This window comes from Melanaphis sacchari, unplaced genomic scaffold (assembly GCF_002803265.2).
Source record: "Melanaphis sacchari strain LSU unplaced genomic scaffold, SCAv2.0 Contig21_pilon_pilon, whole genome shotgun sequence".
Taxonomy (NCBI): Eukaryota; Metazoa; Arthropoda; class Insecta; order Hemiptera; family Aphididae; genus Melanaphis; species Melanaphis sacchari.
The window spans coordinates 593,347-614,325 of NW_020271096.1; the positions used below are offsets into that span (position 1 = coordinate 593,347).

A 20,979-nucleotide genomic window follows, 5' to 3' on the forward strand; every position below is an offset into this window, starting at 1 on the left:
TATGTATATTAATAGTTTTGTCCTTTATTTAAATGTATTATTTTACCGTATTTTGATTTAATTATTTCTAGATTATTAATAATAGTTAAATATCACAGTAAAATTTTTAACTTGACATTCGGAAAATTCTAACAGAAAAAATTAAAATTGCTTTGGATAATTAATATATTGTATGTTAGCCCCCAATTCTGAATTCATTGTCTTTATCAGAATAATGCATTCGCTACATTGAACCGTTGTAATATACTTCCAAAGTTGTTATTTATAATTATAGTCAAAGAATATCAGCTCTTTATTATAACTTCAGTTAGAGTGCATAAATATTTCAATGAATTTTCTGTAAACTTTAGAAGGTAACGATTAAACAATCGTTGTTCTACGAGTTAGAATGTAATTTCGATTTGCACTACTAAAGTCTTTAATTTAAATTTTCTGTAAATTATTAAAATAATAATTACATTTACGATTTTATCAAAAACTTTATTAACTCGTATGTTCATCCAAGGTATAAATATGTACACCAAATTAACACCAGATTCTTATTCATCTTGCCTGAACATTTGAATTAGTCTTATGATTTACTGTGCATATTTATTTTTATACTTTTTAATGGTCACACAATTCGTTCATTGAATTCGTAATATATGAATTCAAACTATAAATTATGATTATTTTATCCGTAACATAAAATTATTATGTAGTTGACATAAAATAAGACAGTTGATGTGAGTAACAACTACTTTTAATTGGAAAGTTATGTACAAATGATGTTCACTAAAAGTAGACGTTTTCAAATTTTATTTATCTGTCAATTTAATTCGTTAAAACAATATTTAATATGTAAATATATGTATTTTTTTGCTTATAGTATACATTTTATAATTTGCATTATATATTGATATTGTTTAATATAGTTTTTATTGAATTTGCATATGAAATCAATACTATAGCGAATATTGTATTATATAACACCTGAGTAGTTCTGTATGCGATTATACCACCGTTTAAAATTAAAAATTTGTTGATGAAATGAAATAGATTTTTGCTTAGGTTATTTTAATAAGTAAAATTATAAAATACGTATCATTTAAAATCATATTTATTCATTTGATATGCAATGATTTAGATTTTAGCAATTTATGTCGATTAATAAATTGTATCCACATATGAATATTGAAATGCATGCTTATAAATGTTATATTTAATATGCTTTATAGTACCTAATATTATTTTCTATAAATAAAAACCATTAAAGTTAATTTTATTGTATTAGTATTTAACTGAACCGTGTACATCCAAACAAATTACCTACCTTATTTGTTCGATGTAAATTATTAGCTTGATAGTGAATATGAAACAAAGATAAAGATGATTTATTATTAAATGGCAACATTACAATGTCACGAATTTCTCGATGAAAATTACTAGTGTAATTAAAGTAAAAAGTAGTCTGGTAGTTGTGGCAAAATTAAAAGTTAGATGTTTATTTTTAAAATTATTATGTCAAAACCGAGAACATATAATAATTACTACAAAAGGCTTTTCATTGGAACATACGTGAAGATGGTTAAGTAATTTCTTCTAAACAAAGTTTTGAATAAGATTATATACATTTTTCATTTTATATATGAATATAAAACTAAATTTTAATATTTAATTAATATCAACGCATATTTTGTTTCTGAGTTGTTTATGTGTTATTAATTTTTTAACATCATCACGCGATATATTTTTGTTGTCAGTAATTACACGGGTATTGTGATTTTTTAAATAATTTATCAATATTATTAAATTGTTACGGTTTAATTGTTTTTTTTTTTTTTTAACATGAATAAAAAAAAAAACTTAGTTGTACGAATTCATTTCATTTATAAAACTTTAAACTATTCATACTGGATATCTAGGAGATTTTTATGTCAATACTTATAACATCATATTTTAGTGCTTAAATTTTTTAAATATTCATTAAAATATCTTATCATTAATCAATTATAGTAGATTCTCACGTACATTAAAATGTTATTAACAATTGATTAAATTAATCGTACATAGAACTTGACTAAATACAAATTCGAGCAATATTTATATTTATATATATATATATATAAATATATTTATTATTATTATTATTTAAGAAAATTAAGACACATTAAGTGCGTGAGTATTAACTGGTGATCATACGTATGATTTACATAATAAATTACATAAATATTATATTATGTTTATGTGTATTCATTTATTCATTACATTACTGAGTTAATAGAATTCAGCTTTATTTATGAAATTTATTAGTTTTTTAAATATTTAATTAGTGTTGATAACTATGATATTATTCTAATTAACGTCTGAAAATTATGACTGAAATGTATCCAAATCAACTTTAATTTGTTAAAAACATGCGCGGTTAATACAATTAAAAAATATAGCAGTTGGTAGGTAGAGTGTATAGTGGGCGTTCTATTAAAAGGCACTGAGTCATTCTTTCTGAACTTAAAGGTGGGAAAGCAAAAGTAAAATTACATTTTATGCGCTTTTTTATTTTCTTATGAACGCATAACTTGGTTTTGTGGGTCTAATTTTTTCCATTCAACCAATGTAATGTTACAGAAATCGCGCTGTTTCAAAGACAAGTCACGCATTAGTAATAAAGTCAATTTTGAAAAAAAACTCAGTCTTTTAACCAAAGTTTGTAAATATAACTGCTATGGTTATCAATAATATATCATTTAAATCTTAATGTGAAGTATAAAATAAAATCAAACTGTGTAATTTAATTTTAGAGTCTAAGTAATAAATTCAATCTTTTTTATGATAACTTATTTAATAAATAAGCATTAAAATTATTTTGTTTCAACTAAAAATATATTAATTTTAGGTTGGTGGTTAATACTACTATAAGTGCAGTTAAATAGATATTTTTAAAATTATTATCTGTGTCGATGTGTATCTAAAAGGTGAAATTTAATGATCATATCAAATATTTACTACTTGATAATATACGCTTACTGTTTTATCTATTGTTGAATTATATATTTTAAGTAATAATAGGTACCCGTATGATCAAAATGTACTGCTGTTATTTTTACAGTCATAGCGCTAAATAATTCCAAAACCAGTTTAAAAGGTCGGTAAAATGAGAAAAATTGGGCCCAAAAATGAAATCAATATAATAACATTTTTAAAATCATAAAAAAAAAAAGTAGGTATACAACATTTTTTTAACTTTATACAGTTATTTCAACAATCACTATTACAAAATATCAAAAAATGAAGAAGATGTCAAGTGTAATAAATTACTAAAAAATATTAATGGAGATAGTTGATAATGTTTTAAAAATATTAAATAATTTAAGATATTATTCAAGCGTTCAAATTTAATTATGATTATTTTTTCATTTAAAAAATAAAAGATCTACATTTTAATGCGTAAAATGATTTATTATATCAATTAATTTAGTAAATAATAATATAATATTTGATCACATTTTTTCTATCATTTTTAAAAGTGGTTATTAGAGGCTTATCACAGGTGAATCGACCATCCAAAATGTATGGTTTGTTTGAGCCAATTGTTTACTACACCGTTTAAGTGAATAAGTATGAATAGGTTTATCAGTTAATTGGTATATTATGTATTGTTTAGTAATGTATTATAATGACCTTTTTTAATTGAAAAATAAAAATATTAATTGTGGACTCAAACTTTTAAAGGTATATATGTAGTAATATTGTGATTTACTAATGTACAGTAAAAAATATTAATAAAATAAATCTTTTGCGCATTAAAGTCAATTAATAGCTGGTATCGCTCTCGTCGGTAAAAATAATTTAAACCGTCTAGTGTTAAAATGGTATCACACCATTTATATCTCGGCCTTAATCCGGTGCCGCTAGATCGTAATAATAGTTGAGATAAGAAAAATAATAAAGTTTAAGTAGGTTATATCATTAAGTAGGTACCCCCGCCTGCTGATTAATCGGCTACACTCATTTATTACAGCACGCGCTGTACCTTACCCTACCTAAACCAATTTAACCTCAATTTGGGCATGTCCTGGTTTCAGATGTGTTCCTGGGACCGGTGTGCGATTACGTGATCGCTCCCGTGTCGCGTTACGCGGGCAAGTGGAAGATACCGGTGCTGACGGCGGGTGCGCTGGCCGAGAACTTCGACAACCGTTCCGAGTATCCGACGCTAACCAGGATGATGGGCTCGTACAAGTTGGTAGGGGAGGCGCTCCGGCACATACTGCACGTATTCGGCTGGAACGTGGCTGGTTTGCTGTACTACAATCACGGGCTCAATTCGCTTATGGGAAACTCAAAGTGTTATTTCACGCTGTCATCCGTGTTTTTCGCGCTGGGCTTGAAGCCCGTGTACAAGAGCTTTAACGACACCGACAGTAGAGACTCATTCAAGACTTTGCTCACCGAATTATCGCACAACGCACGAAGTGAGTGTCGTCGGTTTATAAGCGTCGCGTCGTTGTCGTCGTCGTCGTCGTCGTCGCTGCCACCCGTTCACCACATTAATAATATTATCATTTAAAATCAAATCATATTTTGACGATTTAAAAATCATTCAGTAGATTTAAATTAAAAAAAATATTGATTTTTATTTTTGTCCCCCGATTAAAACGAAATATCAAATATTTCTCCTTTATAATAATGTGTTTTCAACAAGAAAACGACGATTTTTAGAGTTCATAAGAAATGTCAAAAATCTGACCAATTCTTTTTGACCTTGCGCCGAAGATATGTTTATCCGAGTGCACCTATTTTACGATTTGCGACTGGTGTAGTTTTGTTTCTACGACTTTCGGTTGTTGGTGTCATTCTACGTATAACGCTATTTATAGTTGCAAAAATTCTCATCAAAAAGTTCCAAAACGTTTTTAAACTTATACCATTATTTAAATTTTTCTAGTCTCACAACTTAGAACGTCTTATTGTTAGTAAAGGCTGAAAACAGAAACAAGTTCCGTTGTCATAGATAATAAATTATCATGAGCGTTTTATAAAAAAAATAGTTTTGCCTAAGAGGTTGTGATGGTTGAATGATTTTTTAAAGTTATATTTCTTTTAATTCGAACTAAAAACACATAACTGCGAATACCCATTTAATTTTGTAAGAAAATATCTATAAATTGACCATCGATATTATTAGTATAACATTCCAATTGTTACCTTATTAATTCCCGTGATTAAATTTATTACTATTAACATGATTATTTTTTTTTTTTTAAAGATGACTGATTATTATAATAATTATATAGGTTAATTTGTGTGATCTTGCTCCTGCACGAGTATGTTGGATTTAAAATAAACATTATATTTTACATAAAACTCATCTCTTTAGTAAATATAAAAATTGTATTTCTTTGAGATTTATATTTTTTTGCAATGGATAAAACGTTCTTAGCTATATTAACCGTAGAATGTTCATCTTCATTGACATTGATGTTTTCATAGAGAAAAAAATAATAACTTTTTGATAGAACTGTACCTTATGATGATCAGTCATTTACATTGAATTCTACCTCCTTGTGTTCATTTTTCTTGTTTTTTGATCGATTCTGTTTATATCAAAACAAGTTCAAAAGTTAAATTTGGTTAAAAATCCATCAAGCAGTATTATATTAAACTAAATAGATTACTTTTTATGTTATCGAGTACAAAGACTTTTATAAAAAAATGTCAAATACTTATTGAATTGTATATGTATTTATATGTATAGATATATTGCTATCATGTTATCTATATAAACTATTTGAAAGTGTTTGCTAAAAAGGAATTACATACACTCAAAATACTTAAAAATATAAAATATAATTCGTGCGTAAGTTAAATGTTGATTATATTATGAATACAGTGTAAATAGAAAAGTATTTTCTTTTCATGTACTTGATTCGGTTAGTCAAAAACTGTAAGTGTAAAAATAAATTTAATGTATGTTATACATTTAACAGTTTACCCATTTTCGTTGGTTATACTAAAAAAACCATTTTTATTGAATAATAAATGAATACTGGTTAAATACAAAAAAAGTAAAGATATAAAAGATTAAAATACATTCAAGCTAAATACCTTGAAACGATACTGTCATGGTCTAGACTTCAAAAGTATTAAAATAATTATCAGAAAAATAAATAGTAGAAAAAACAGATTTCGAGACACATTTTAATATTTATAATTACTCAACTTAATATTTTTTCGAACAAAAATTATTATTATTATTAGTACTTACAAACATTAATTAATATCAAATTAAATGATATATATTGATTAAATTGTATGTTTTAAATACCAAAAACAATATCTGTTAAATCTAATCAGCAGATTTAAATTAATTTGGCCAAGGAATAAATTTTATAGTAATTTATTCTGTAAAATTATCAATATTGTTCAAATAATGAAAAGGTGAAACTAAGATAATTTTAGAAAAATAACATATTTGTACTAACTATATTATAAACGGTGTACTGTGTCTATGTGTAAAGGGATGTGCGTCTGATGATTTTTGACAAGCTGTTGTAATCGAATAAAATCTAAACGAACAGTGCTTAAACAATAAACATAGAAACCAAGAAGTGTTTGTAAAAACGTTTACCAAATTGATTTTCGAGATTATTGTAACTCACTACGACGACAATATCTCTACAAAACAATCAGTTACCACCCTACATTTCGGATGCATGAATACTCAGCAATAAATTGCTTAATTTAAAGTGTCCATTAGTCATTACTACATGTGAGACAGGCATTTTACGTGGTATTTTTTTATTTTTAAGCAATTGCTAACAAAAAATCGTATTCATTTAATGTTCTATTAACAACGTTTATAAATATTAACGTCGATATTTTTGCAGTAAATTGTATTTTTTGTAACGCGAGACAAATCAACAACTGTGACGGGTATTTTGTTTACTCCACGCCCTACAGTTACACTTTAGATCAATCGGCACATGTTTATTTACGAGTAATATGCACCGACGTCGCGTAATGGCTGCCGCTTTTAATACATTTCTATTTCGTTTCAAGCGCATAGTGTTCGTATAAACGAGGATGCCACCGCGTCATTTAATTACGGCCCGTAGCGCCATCGTTTCTGTGAACTGTCCTGCCGTGAACTTCAGCAGCGTTGGTGGTTTCGTATAACTCTAATAATATTGTTCGTCATCTGCGGCGTACTCGGGGCGTCCGTTTCTACCACTTCTCATCTCACTGCTGTTGCGATATACCTAGTAGTTTACAATGTACACGCAGGAAACGACCGCAGTGAATGGTGAGTGGTGACTTAAACGTGCAAGATGTATATATTTTATTTGCCCCCCCTCCTCTTCTTTTGATTTTTTGTTGAACCTTTGTTCAGCCATCGTTGCCGGTTGCTTGATCAAACTATCAAAATAATGTTAACAACCCCCATTTGAGTAATCGACATCGTTTTGAACCGTACTTTACACGCACAAAATAACAAAATAAAAATAAAAAACGCCATTAATGTTGTGCACACCTAATAAAATATCATGGTTACAATGGACAACGAAGAATAACCGTATAGCCTGCTAAGTAAAAATTATTTTGTTCATTAAACGTTTGTTGAACGAGTATAGAGTTATTTTTTGTTGTCCTGGTTTTGAAATTACTTTGTTAATAAATTTTAAATTGAAATTGTTCTCCATCTAGATAATTTGGTCGACTTTGAATATTATTTTTCATGGTCCTAATAAGTAAGAATTATGTTAATGATGTATTTTATGGTCATTCAAAATATATTTTTATTTTATTTCATTTATTATTCATTAAAATTTTATCTTTACACCCACAGATCTTAGCTTTTTATTAGATAGATAATAGATACATAATAATTCTTCACGCAATCAATACTTTAGTTTGATATTGATAATATATATTCCTAAAGTATTATAATAATTAAAAATAAACGACATATGCAGGACTAGAATAATATTCGAATTTAATTATAATATATAATTGCATTTTAATTTCCTTAATATTACGATTATGTTATATTTACTCTGACATATAACATAGAATTGATCATTAGTGTTATTACTTATTAGTTATGACTAATTTATAAATATTTCTGCAGATAGATTTATTAATGTATCTTCATTTTAAAGCAGGTTTTTAATTTAAAAAATAAATAATCCATTATATAAAATAATTATATAGTTTTTTAATATTATTATTGAGCATATTAAATAATGAAATCGTTTAACATAATAGCGAAATAATTATATTGAAACACTACTGTTTTTTTTTTTTTTTTTATTATTATTGCTACGAGTCAAGCCGTATTATTTATGCATTGTACTCAGGTAATGATGAAAACATTTGTAATTTTATGTCTGTTTTTTATAACTTCCCAGGAAAAAATAGCACTTTATTTCAATTCAAGTAGTATGCGTCAAGTTCACGAATTTCGAGGGATGATGTCAGTACGAAAAATTAACCGTAGACACGCTAACGGTTTAAGACCCCAGTAAAAGATTGTAATTTATTTGCTACGTTTAGTTTATAGTTTCGCCTTAGTAGGCCAGATTACAATGTCGAATTGGGCTTCATAATCAATTTGTAGAGTTTTTACTCAGTAGGCTGATTTGTAATAGTTAATGTCGAACAGGAGTAGAAAGCATTAAATTGAAGACTTGTAATGGATAAGTAAAATCGTAAATCATGTGTATAACAGATGTATATACATGCGGATAACATGTAGGTGAGGAATGAATTCCCGAATGTGTCTTTAAATTTTATTAATCAATGTCATCTACATTTCCAAAATTAAATCATGTCAACACTATAAATATTTATTTGTTATTCCAAAAACTTTATACAAATATTGAATATGCGCTCATTTTTTGTAGACAGTTTAAATTTTTTAATTTTTATATCGTAAATCAGTGTTATTTTTATGTAAAGATTTTTTTTTTTGTTATGATAAACTTGCAGAATTTATTGTTGATCTTGAGTATAATTTTGTTTTTTAGTATTTCATTTTAAATTGTACCCTTATAAATAACTATATAATATATAGTATATAACTTTAAAACATATTATAACAATTCGTTTACATTTTCTAACGTAAGCTTTGAAAAAAAAAATATGAATTTACGTATACCCTTGAATTCCACTTTTTAACAATTTCTATTAAAGCCAAAAGGATTGGATATTTTTTCTTAAAGTACGGCAGTGAGTTCTTGGATTTGATTTTATAAATAAAATTCGTGAAATTTGTTATGAATTATATTGTTTGTTTATTTAATATCTAAAGCAAATTTACCATATCGTAAAGGTATAATACAGGAAGTCAACAAAATAAAATAATCAATTAAAATTTCTATTAGTATAGAGTTAAATATTTCATTATTTAATTAACTATAATATTATATTTAATTAATTTTCTAAGAAAATAAAAGTCAATCAAGATTTTACTTTAATATTTTTATTTTTTTTTTACAAATCATAATTCATGTTTTTTTTTTAAATATATATTTTTTACCCAGGTTGAGTCATAGTTTCATGTATGGGTAGCACAAAAATTGTATAACGTACCACAATTTTGTGAATACAATTATATTTTTAAACACGAATACAAAATATAGAGTGATTGCTAAAACATTTATACACCAGAAGTTTTATAAATATCATCATAATAATATATTATTATGGAGTTAACTAAAAATGTTTGTTTAAATAGACAAATGCATATTTAAGTCAATTCAGTAAATTTGGTATGCTGAAATGGTTTATTTTCAATTTTGAAAATGAATTTATGCATATATATATATATATATATATATATATATTTATAAATGTCTTAGAAATTAATCACGGAACACTTTTTAATATATATATATAACATAAATGAAAATAGACGATAACTTTAAATATAAACGTACCTAACATATAATATTTTATAAATTTATAAAAATAAATTTATTTCTGCATTATTATTAACAACGAATGTAGACTTATGATTCTATGAAAATAAAATATGCTTTGTTTTGAATAGCCTTAGAGAAATTATACTGCCATCAGTTACATAGAATATAGGTAATGGCTATTACCAAAGGATTTCTTTTTTAATTGACTGATACATTTTCCAACAAAACATAAAATATTAAAAATCTAAATACGTTAATGTTATGTAAAGACTAGTTTTTACTTTACTATAATTATTAATTCAAATTGTTATTTTAAAGTTCAGTTAGTCTTTTCTAATAACTTATAAGTCATTAGTACGATGATATATGTTTTAAGAATTGCGCGAAAATGGAATAAGAAAAGTAATACTATAATATTTTTACAGTTAAATGATAAAACCCATTAAAATCATATTAATTAAAGCATTAAAATATAATAAATATGCAGCGAGTTGGGTTACAGAAAATTAATATATACATATATATATATATATATATATAGGTAACTTTTTGAAATATTTGAAACATAATATTAGTGTTCAATTTAGTATGAAGAACGAAGAAAAAATGTGAAATATTTTATAATTCATTGATAAAACGTTAAATAGGTAAACAATTTTTTGATCTTTATAAGCAAATGTTTCTTTAAAATTACAAGTCAAGTACGTCGGTTTTATAATTCTAGTATATGCTCCTATTTTGGTCAGATTGCAAATATTTTTACGATTTTTAAGTATTTTACACTGTTAAAAGTTTAGTTATTTTTTGATTAAATAACAATTCAATAGGTTTCTATCTTACTATTTTTTTTTCAACTTATTTATTTTATTGTTTTAATATTTCAACAAGTGATGGATATAGTCAATTGAATATATTTTAATTGATGTGTTTTTTTCAATTTTTTTACTTTAATAATTATATTGTTATATTACTATTTAGTTTCAAAATTTAAAAGTATTGGCTTAAATGTTATAAATAATTGAAGTATCTTACTATGAATGAACTATTTGTTTTATAATTTTACATTAATTTTATATTATTTCGCATTAAAAGAATTTAAAAAGTTTTTTTTTTAAATGCAATTTTGTAATACAAATAGTCTTGAAAATTTTATTGAAGTTATTTATTATTTTATAGTGTCATTTTTAGATTGTCACTATAGCGAGTGTCACTATAACTCATAATTTATAAACTATAATAGGTGTTTATGATATTTGTAGAAAAAAAATATTATTTGTGTCACTAACTTAATCTATTTAAATTTAAAGTTATTGAGTATATTTTTTAATCATCAGTATAAATGCATTAAAACTGAATAAGCAAAATTTATTGTTTGAATTTGCTATTGATATTTAGTAGTAGGTATACTTACTTATTATAGTTACTTGAATGTGTAGAATATAAATTAAATTATGTCACATAGGTTAATAAACATTTATAATTACATTTTATTTACTATCATATATGTGACTAAGTTATTCACAGTAATTAATCTAATTATAATTATAATTATCTGGTATTTGAATACTAATGAATAATTTGAGATACCCATTATTATTCAAATTTATTAATAACATTGGTCAACATATTATTCAAGTTAATTTGTATACTACTTAATTCGATTAAATCAAATATAATCGATCACCTCCAATCATAAATGTAAATAATTACCTACTATTCAAAAACAAATTACTATTTGGATATAAAAATGACCTGTACACGTATTACGTACTAAATTATTTAAGATTTTACTTGTTTAAGAGATAATTTTTTATTTTTTTTATGATATTCGTCATTTTTATTAATGTCTGTCGTGGCTTAAAAGTAATTTTACTTCATTGATGTGGTTTTTAAAAATATTCAATTGATTACATTTATACTGTGATTATTGTTTTGCAATATGTTAGATTACATAAATTGCCATATTTTGTAAAAACCCTACCTTTTTGTTATTATTTTTTGAATTGGTACATTTAAAATAAAACATAAAATACGAGCCCATAAATGTTTCGTAACTACATACGAGCACGTAATATCCTGTTTTTACTGTCCATTTGTTATTTACGAAAAGAAGTTTATGAAATTCCCGAATAAATGTTAGACATAGCCTAAGCTAAATCGTCATGCGACCTAACGTCCTACGTTTTTTTTTTTTTTGACTGTATTTCGTTATACATTGGCTAAATGGTTTAGACTAAGTTAATATTCTACCATACATATTGATTATACACGTGTTGTGTAGTTAAATACTATTTAGTATTATAATACACTTATTTACACTGATATAATATTTTGTAATATTAAACTCTTTTTATTTATTTATTTTTTAAATTTAAATGTATGATAACAGAATTAATTTTTTTTTACTTGAGTAGAACGATAGAAGTCACCCAGTGGTAACACTATCTTAATTTTTATTTATTATTTTTTTTTTTTTTTGTTAATTTTAATTTTTAATTATTAAACCATTAGTAGGTCATGACACCAGTTTTTTTTTCTCATTCTTCTTGGGGGATTAACAGGAATTGCGAGAGTGGCAAAATTAGATATAAGTGAATTGATATGAATCAGGAATCAAGAATGGAATATTTTATAAGATATAACTGTTTATTCATGGAGTTTTTAATTTTTAGATCGGTATATAATGTTAAGTTTGAGATATAAGACGATAAATTGGTGATTTTACAAAGGATATTTTTTTAAAGATTTGAATTTTGTCAGTTTTTATTTTTTAGCATATCCCTAGAGCTGAGCACTATGAGTCCACAGCGCCTTTATCCGATAAGCAAAACTCATAAATTAGGATTTTTTAAAATTTAATTTAGTGTGCTTGTTGTTGATTATTAGAATTTTAAGTAAACGGAAGCGTACTTTAAGGCCAGTTTTTTATTTTATGCGGTGTAAATAAATAAGCAAGTGGGCAATGATTAAGCCTAAGTATTTATTCGATTGAGATATACGAATTTGAGTATTATTTAGAAACACCACACGATAGAAAGAAATGTAGTATGTAGTGATTTAGATTGGTTGAATTTGAAACGTCAATTTTTATAATAATCAACCTTACGATCAAGGTGATTTTGGAAATTAAGAGAGACAGTGTGAGCATTTTTACGAATAGATATAATAATCTTGTTTGCAAACTTAGCAACTGTTATGTTTGGAGAGATGGATTGATCAGCAGCATAGATATTGTATAATATAGAAGAAGAAATACCTTTTGTGAAACACTTGCATTTATCTTAGCCAAATTTGAGTATGATGAACCAACTTCAGGTATAACTTCAAAGTTCAAAGTAATTCATGGCAAACAATAATTTTCTGTTGTTTAGAATTAGTGGTGAGTTTTATTAGGAAGGAGTCAAAGGATTTCTTTTATTTTTTATTTTATTTTTTGGTGAATCAGGGTCTAATTATTCGACGGAGAATTTTGTATGATAGTATTGAATTAATATCAATTTTATCACTGTTTATTAAACTCAAATAGTAAACTAAACCTTCACTTCAATTCAAATTGTATTAAAAATAAAAAAACGATTAAATCTAATAAATACGAATCTGACCTAAATATTTGTATTATGTTACATATTTGGCTTTTGTTCTCACATTAATTATTTTTACAGTGAGTGGAAAAATGTAATACATTTTTTTATAAAAGCCAATTTTGTTATATAAGTAATTTAATATGTTTAATATGCCTCAATATAGATTTACGGTACGAAAACTTGCGCGTCGCTGATCATCAACAATTCCCGTGTTGTTATTTATGTAAAATAAACAATGAGCTCCATAAACTACAGACTAACACGAATATATTTCAGAATGCAAATCGATAAATGTAATGATGTAAAAAGTTAAGACGTTAAAGTAAAGAAATTCTTTGAAATTTACAACACATTAACGTAAAAATTTATAAATAAATATATATATATATATTTATAGATTTTGGTATCACACTGTGTACATTAACTAATATTATTTTATGTAAATCCAGGTACAAGTTATAGAACTATTTTATAATCTGTTATTGTTGGAATTATAATATAATAACTTATACGACACAATATTATTGAACAAAATACAAGGAACGAACGCTTATCAACTCGAAATCGTGAAAAAATAGTTTAAAAATAAATCTAATTATAAATCTAACTATACTATACGATTTGTGAGAAAGATATGAATATTTATAGAGAAGAATAAAAAAAATTCCACTAAATCCGGTAACGCTTCATGTTATCATTATATATATAAAGTAATAAGTCCACTGTTTTAACTACTTATTGTCATCGTCTACTGGCGCAATAATACGTAAATTACTCAATATTGACATCGACTTTGAACGTGTTATGTAACTAATTCAATACTATAAATTTATTGAGAAAAAAACAAAAAAGAGAGAAGAACGATACTTTTCGTAATTTTAAAACAATACTATTGAATAATAGAAAAAAATACTCACTTTAAAAATTAAATTATATCTTTGCTTTTAGTGAAATAAACAATTTATCATCGATGCGTCTATGAAAGTTGTAATTTTAATTTTATTTATTTTAGAATATTTAAACCATACGTAAAGAATAAAATAAAATATGATAAGTGTTAGGATTAAAATAAAAAGCAAAATTATAAATATTTCTATATTCTATGTATATTTCAATAAATTCCGAAAAAGAAAAATTCTATCATAAAAATACTATACATTACTTACGAAATCAAAAAATTACAATCAATAAATGTTAAATGAACACATTTGTTCATAATTTATGTACCATAAATATAGTATTATTATTATGCTTAAATAATTTATTTATTAATCCAATTAGGATTTTGTGGACAATATCGTTTACACAAACAGCGATTACAAATGTTACATATTGGGATTATTGGGAATAAAATAGAAACGCTCAAGTAGGTTTGGGAATCGGCTTAGCATGTTATCTGATTCTCTTTAGAAAATATGGTAGATGATTATCGAAAAGAGTTAATATAAAAATACAATTTTTTTATTTATATTTTACATATATATATACATCGTTAATTAGTAATAATTTCATAAACTAGTTCTTTTGAGTTATTTTACGGCTATTAAATATGATTTTATTTTTAACCACAGAATAAAAATAAAAATATTGTATTTTATATCTTTTTGTGTGAATCATATATTCATAAATAATAAAAAAATTATCAATAATATTTCTCAGTTTAACTTTTTGTATAGATGGATTAGAATATCCTGAGAGGATTAACCACTTTACAATTAATAATAATAAAAATATAAAGTTTAATATCTTTATAGTTGTGTGATCAGCTGATAATTTTCATCAAGAAATATTTTCATTATAATTTATTCCAAAGAATCTTCATTCTATAGTTGATGATGACTTCACTTTAATCTGCTGAAGTAAAACGTTTTAGACAATTTGACATTGAAATAAAAATAGTTTGCAAAATACAATATTATATTATGGTGTTCTATGGGTATTATTAATTTATTAAACCGATAGCAATTATTATATACATCACAAAGAGTATTACGTCAGAGATTAATTAATTTGGGTCTTAGATTTGGTCGTGATTAACCTTCCAAAATAATTTTTCGTTTAACGAGACTACGCGTGCTATTTGCTTTAATTGCTATAGTTTGATTGCCCCGTCATTTCAATATCCGCTAAAACCTCATCTTACGTTATTCTAATCTACATGGCTAAGATATATTAGTGTATTTAGTATATTCTAAAATCAATGGTCTTACATAGTCTATTTATGTATGGTATAATAACTATATTCTTACACGATTGAAATTTAGTTGAATTTGTGTTCTGTTATATTATTTGTGTTTCTTGATAAATATCTCATTATTTATTGATTGGAACATGGTCATCTATACAGAGAAGTTAATTAGTATTTACCTCCTCCTTTGAAATATCAATGGTAAAAAGTATTTTCTGGTATTAACATTTAGTCTAATAAATACATTATTTATATTGAATAATATAATAATTTTAAATTTTAAATTGCTAATGATTTGCTTTAAAATAATACTACAAAAAAAAAAAAAAATATCTATAAATAAACTTACTTAGAGTCCTAGATAATACTTTTAAAAAAATAAATAGAATTATAATTCAATTCATTTTGGTATTAAAATAAAAGAGTACCTATAATAAATTATTCTAAAATTTGTCTTGTTCTGTATTAGTAAAACAAAGAAAACACTTACTGGTATAACGTATTCTTAACACGTGTTTTATAATTTAAACTGTAATGCCTATATAGGCTTTAGCATATATAATCTGAAATCAGTGTTGTAGTAAATATTTTTAACAGTTATAGTTTGATTAAATAAATTATTTACAAAACATTATTATAATAATAACCAAATATTACCTACATTCATTATAGTATACGTTCATATATGATTTATCTAATCACCTTTATAGATGTATACGATTTAAAATGAAAAAAAAAATATATTATACTTACATGAATATTTTACAGTATATTTTAGATAAACTAAATATAACTCACAAACGTATCTGCGTGTATCGTAATATTTTGAACGATAACCTGTAACGACATGATAGGCTATGGTAGTCGTTTGTTGTAATCTCTGTGCTATTAAGTCCTGAGGCTAAGATAAGAGACTACACGTGATTTGACATACTATTATAAGTTCTCGCCAGTTTATTTTCTAGTTATTGTCACAACTGATTTAATTCAATTTTAAATTATTTTTAAGGATTGTTTTATTAACTTTTTAATAGTTTATTCATTTTTTATCTCTTTAATTGATTAAATGGTAGATAAATACTATTTTTTAACACGTTTTCTTTTTAATTTTATACATAATTATGTATATATGACAAAATAACAACGTTATGTCAGTAAAAAATATTTCATAGTGCATATTTTTTTTTTAATTAACAATTAAATTAGCGTAAAATCGTATCACCTGAGAATATTAATATATACTTTAATATTATAGACTACATTATAAATGTATAATACTGCAACCAGTGTTTTGTTAAAGCTTGGCTTTAAATTAGTCTTAAGAAGTTTCTATAGTGAAATTATTTACACTGTCATTACGTATTATAATTATTCCATTATTTCACAGATTTATTCTCGTTGTAGTTATTTACTATAAAATGTAGATATATATGTCATAATTTCTATTAAAGATAATAAATCTTATTTTTTGGTCTATCTATATATATATATATATATATATATATATATGCATGTCAAGTACTTATTTTTAAATTATTTAAATTATCTAAATAAAAAAACTTAATTCGATACTATTGAAATATAAATTAAATTTAGTACTTTTTTTTTTTTATCACAGTTTTTCATTTATTTTATCAATTCCTATGTCTAAGAAAAATACTGTGAAAATAAAACATCATTATTTATAATTTTTAAGGGTTTTACATAAATTAATGGTCATTTACATAAAATAAAATATTTATTATATAATTGTAAAACAAATACTTGCCTTATTTTGTTTAAATTTTAAAATATGAAATACACAGCTGCATGACGTTACTTCGGCATTAATAATATAACATTAAACTGTTTTATAATTTTTAAAAAATATTTTATTCTGTTTAGATAAAAATAATAATTTGATTATTTTTTTTTAAAATGTGGAACTTCCAAATAAACTTAAAGATTTATTTACTTGTATATAAAAATAAAGTATAATACATAAAGATATACTTATATATATATTTAATATTTAAATTTATGATTAAAATTTTCTTTTTTCTTTTTTATTATTTTCTGATGCATAACAAAGCTTTTTAAAAGCCACAGTATGAAAAAAAAGTGATGTAAGAAGAGAATCAAAAATGTTGACTAGGAAAGAAAATCAGTTAATTTAATAAGTTTTGAAATAATAATCAAAGACATTTTCGGCATTAATTATAAAATTAATAAACTTAGAATATTAAATAATTTTTAGATTTTATATAATTTTAATTAGAAATAGTACGAATAAACTTTCATACTATTGTTATAAAATGTGTTTCAGTTTAATTATCATTAAAATTTAATTTTTGCTCTTAGACCAAAAAATATAGGACAAAGTACACAATATTTGTTAGTTAGTTCAAATATTTTTAAAAGATTAAACACATTTTTATAGTGATGAATTCTTAAATTATTAGGTATTACATTTTAATATTATTTTTTTTTTTTGTTTATATCGTTTTTTTATAAACTTCAGATTTTAATTCAAGCTGCAAGTTACTTATTAGTATATATCATTGGGTACTTAATAAAACTTACTGATTTACACTATTCATATTGTGTTACATTAAACTCTATTAAATATATATTAGATTACTTTTTAATTATACTTCTAATTTTAATGTCCATTCTCTATAATATTATGATAAGATTAACAGTTTTTTGACAAGGACAATGATCATTCTTATATTCATTAATCTGGAGTATAGGTAAATGTATATAAATCTTCTTAGTCAAGTATTATTATTATATTATTATTATTGACAAACAATATTTCTATTCATGTACCCATCCTCTCTATCTATCCATTATTATGGTGGTTAACAATGAAATGCATACCTTTGAAATCCAGTCAATTTAATTAGTTTATCTATAGCTTATTATTATATATTATTCGATTCAATTTATACAAAGCTTTCAAAAATAATAGGTTTACTTTATTTTGATAGTATGTTTGTGAGCGATCCGATTTATTAAATAAGCTATATTGTTACTCGTTTGCAAAAACATAAACTTTTTTTGAATTGGTTAAAAAATAAAAATACCTCTATTGTTTAAAATTCTATGACTGTTTAAATAGTGTTTATATAATTAAATATTTATTTTATTACTGACAGTAAGCTTAAAATTTTTCCATTAATTGACACACAAAATAATAAATAATAATTTCTATTAAAATAAAAATAAATATCAAACAATATAAACTATTTAACTATATATATATATATATTATATAATTACATTTTAGTTTGAATTACTTTAATAATATGTAGGTATAGCTTTAAATTTTGATTTTTGAAGTCCAGTGCTACTTTATACGTGTGACAATAATCTCATTAAACTCGTATAAAGTGTATTAAATTAGAATAAATAAACAAAATTAGTTGTGAATATATTTACAAAAACATTGCTAGTATCTAAATTCAATATTTTAAGTCAGTTTTAAAGGTTTTTCTGCATTAGTTTCTTGTACATTTGTTTTTGTTTTTTTTTTAGAATTATGATTATAACTTGAACGAAATGAACTTCAACAACTATTGAAGTCACCAACGTCTAATTACTTAAATAATATATTATATACGTATAATGTATACTTCCATGTTTGAAAATACTTGTATACGATGTATATATTAGAATTCAAGCACAACTATTTTTATCCACTAGGATAATTCAAATCCACCCCATTTGATAGTATACTTTGGGTGATTTTTCGCGAGAGTCTACAAATCGACGACGTATTATATTACAATAATAATGGTTAGTAATAGATACTGTGTAAAAGACATAACAGAGGCAAACTCGAAATCCAATTATCTCTTGAGCTTTATAGACCTCAAGCCAAAATTGCCAGTAGTCAATACTGTGCAAAACCACGCAGACATTTTGATTAACTTGCGTAATCATGTATAGACATATTATTATAGAGTACAATGATTTAAGTTACTTAGGTACATATATATATATGGTTTACATGGCACATGTTGACCACCCAGTAGCACGCCCTTAGCTCGTCAAATCACCTCAAAAGTCTCCCGAAATCATGAAATACCCTCCAGTCTCACTGTCTATCGAATACCAAAAATGTTCATCGTTGAAATGCGGTCACCGTATATCGACCGTGCGCGTATAAAATATGTCCATCACATAGCCAGTGCACTGCGGGAGCGACCATACCGAGAAATATAATTGATGATGCACGATCAACTCCCACAAACTCCGATTAGTTATAATATAATAGATATTCTGTACAATTTCGTGGATTATAGTATGTAATATTAATAATAGATAAAATATGTATACAACAAATCTTAAGAGGTTTAACTTATAGACTATGTATAACATAAACTTACAAACTGTAATATTATTATACCAGTATAAACAACAAATAACTAATTTAGGTTTAGATAGTATTATCACCATGTTTTATACAAAAATGTTGAATTTATATTTTTATAATTATTGCTGTTTCATGATATTATAACAAGTCTTACATTTCTGAAATTTTATCAGTAAAATGACAACATATATTTTTTTTAATTTTCTGCTTGTACTATAGTCTATGGTTAAGAAGTAAGGGTATGGTTTTTATCATATTTTCTATTCATTATATACTTTCTCAAGTAAAATAGTTTGTCTATTTTATACCAATACATTTCTCTGTAGCCTTTTTCACGCGCTAACACTAAACTTTTTTTCATAAATTTTATAAAATGGATAATTTACTATTACTATGCTCGTATTATGTAACCATATTAAATAATGAGTGACATGAAACGGAAACTGATATAAATATCGCATTTACTAACTCTGAATATGAAACTGTTTTGTTAAATTTAATCGATTAATTTTATTTTTACTAATGATATTACTTTATCGATGGCTACAGAATAGTTACGGTCTACTACCATCATAAAATACTTTATAACATTGATTTTCATATTTTTATGATGAAAAAACTTTATCTTAATTTGATCATAAAATATTTATTAAATTTACAGGGGAAGAGACTTAACTATAAAAGATGTAACATGTAACTACTATATTTTTCTATTCTTAATACAAGCCACGTGCATAATAATAAATAATTTCTGAACTCGTAAAACACATTTCATGTAATATACAATATAAAACGAAGTGATATGTACTTCAGTTAAAAATAATAATATATTATAATAGTCCGAATCAGATTTAATATTTTTAAACTTTGTGTTTAGATGATGATACACGTGTAAACTTAAACTGTGTTTGAAATAAAAAACAATATATACTTGTATCCGAT

General features: G+C 24.4%; 1 protein-coding gene across 1 annotated transcript in view; it reads left to right on the plus strand.

Moving 5' to 3' along the window:
• Positions 1 to 20,979, plus strand: part of LOC112594101 (atrial natriuretic peptide receptor 1) — a 288,296-nt gene that overhangs the window by 61,136 nt on the left and 206,181 nt on the right. Inside the window, exon 3 of the mRNA XM_025338728.1 lies at positions 4,065 to 4,454. Within this exon, the coding sequence (XP_025194513.1) occupies positions 4,065 to 4,454 (390 nt within the window). The remainder of the gene's footprint in view (positions 1 to 4,064; positions 4,455 to 20,979) is intronic.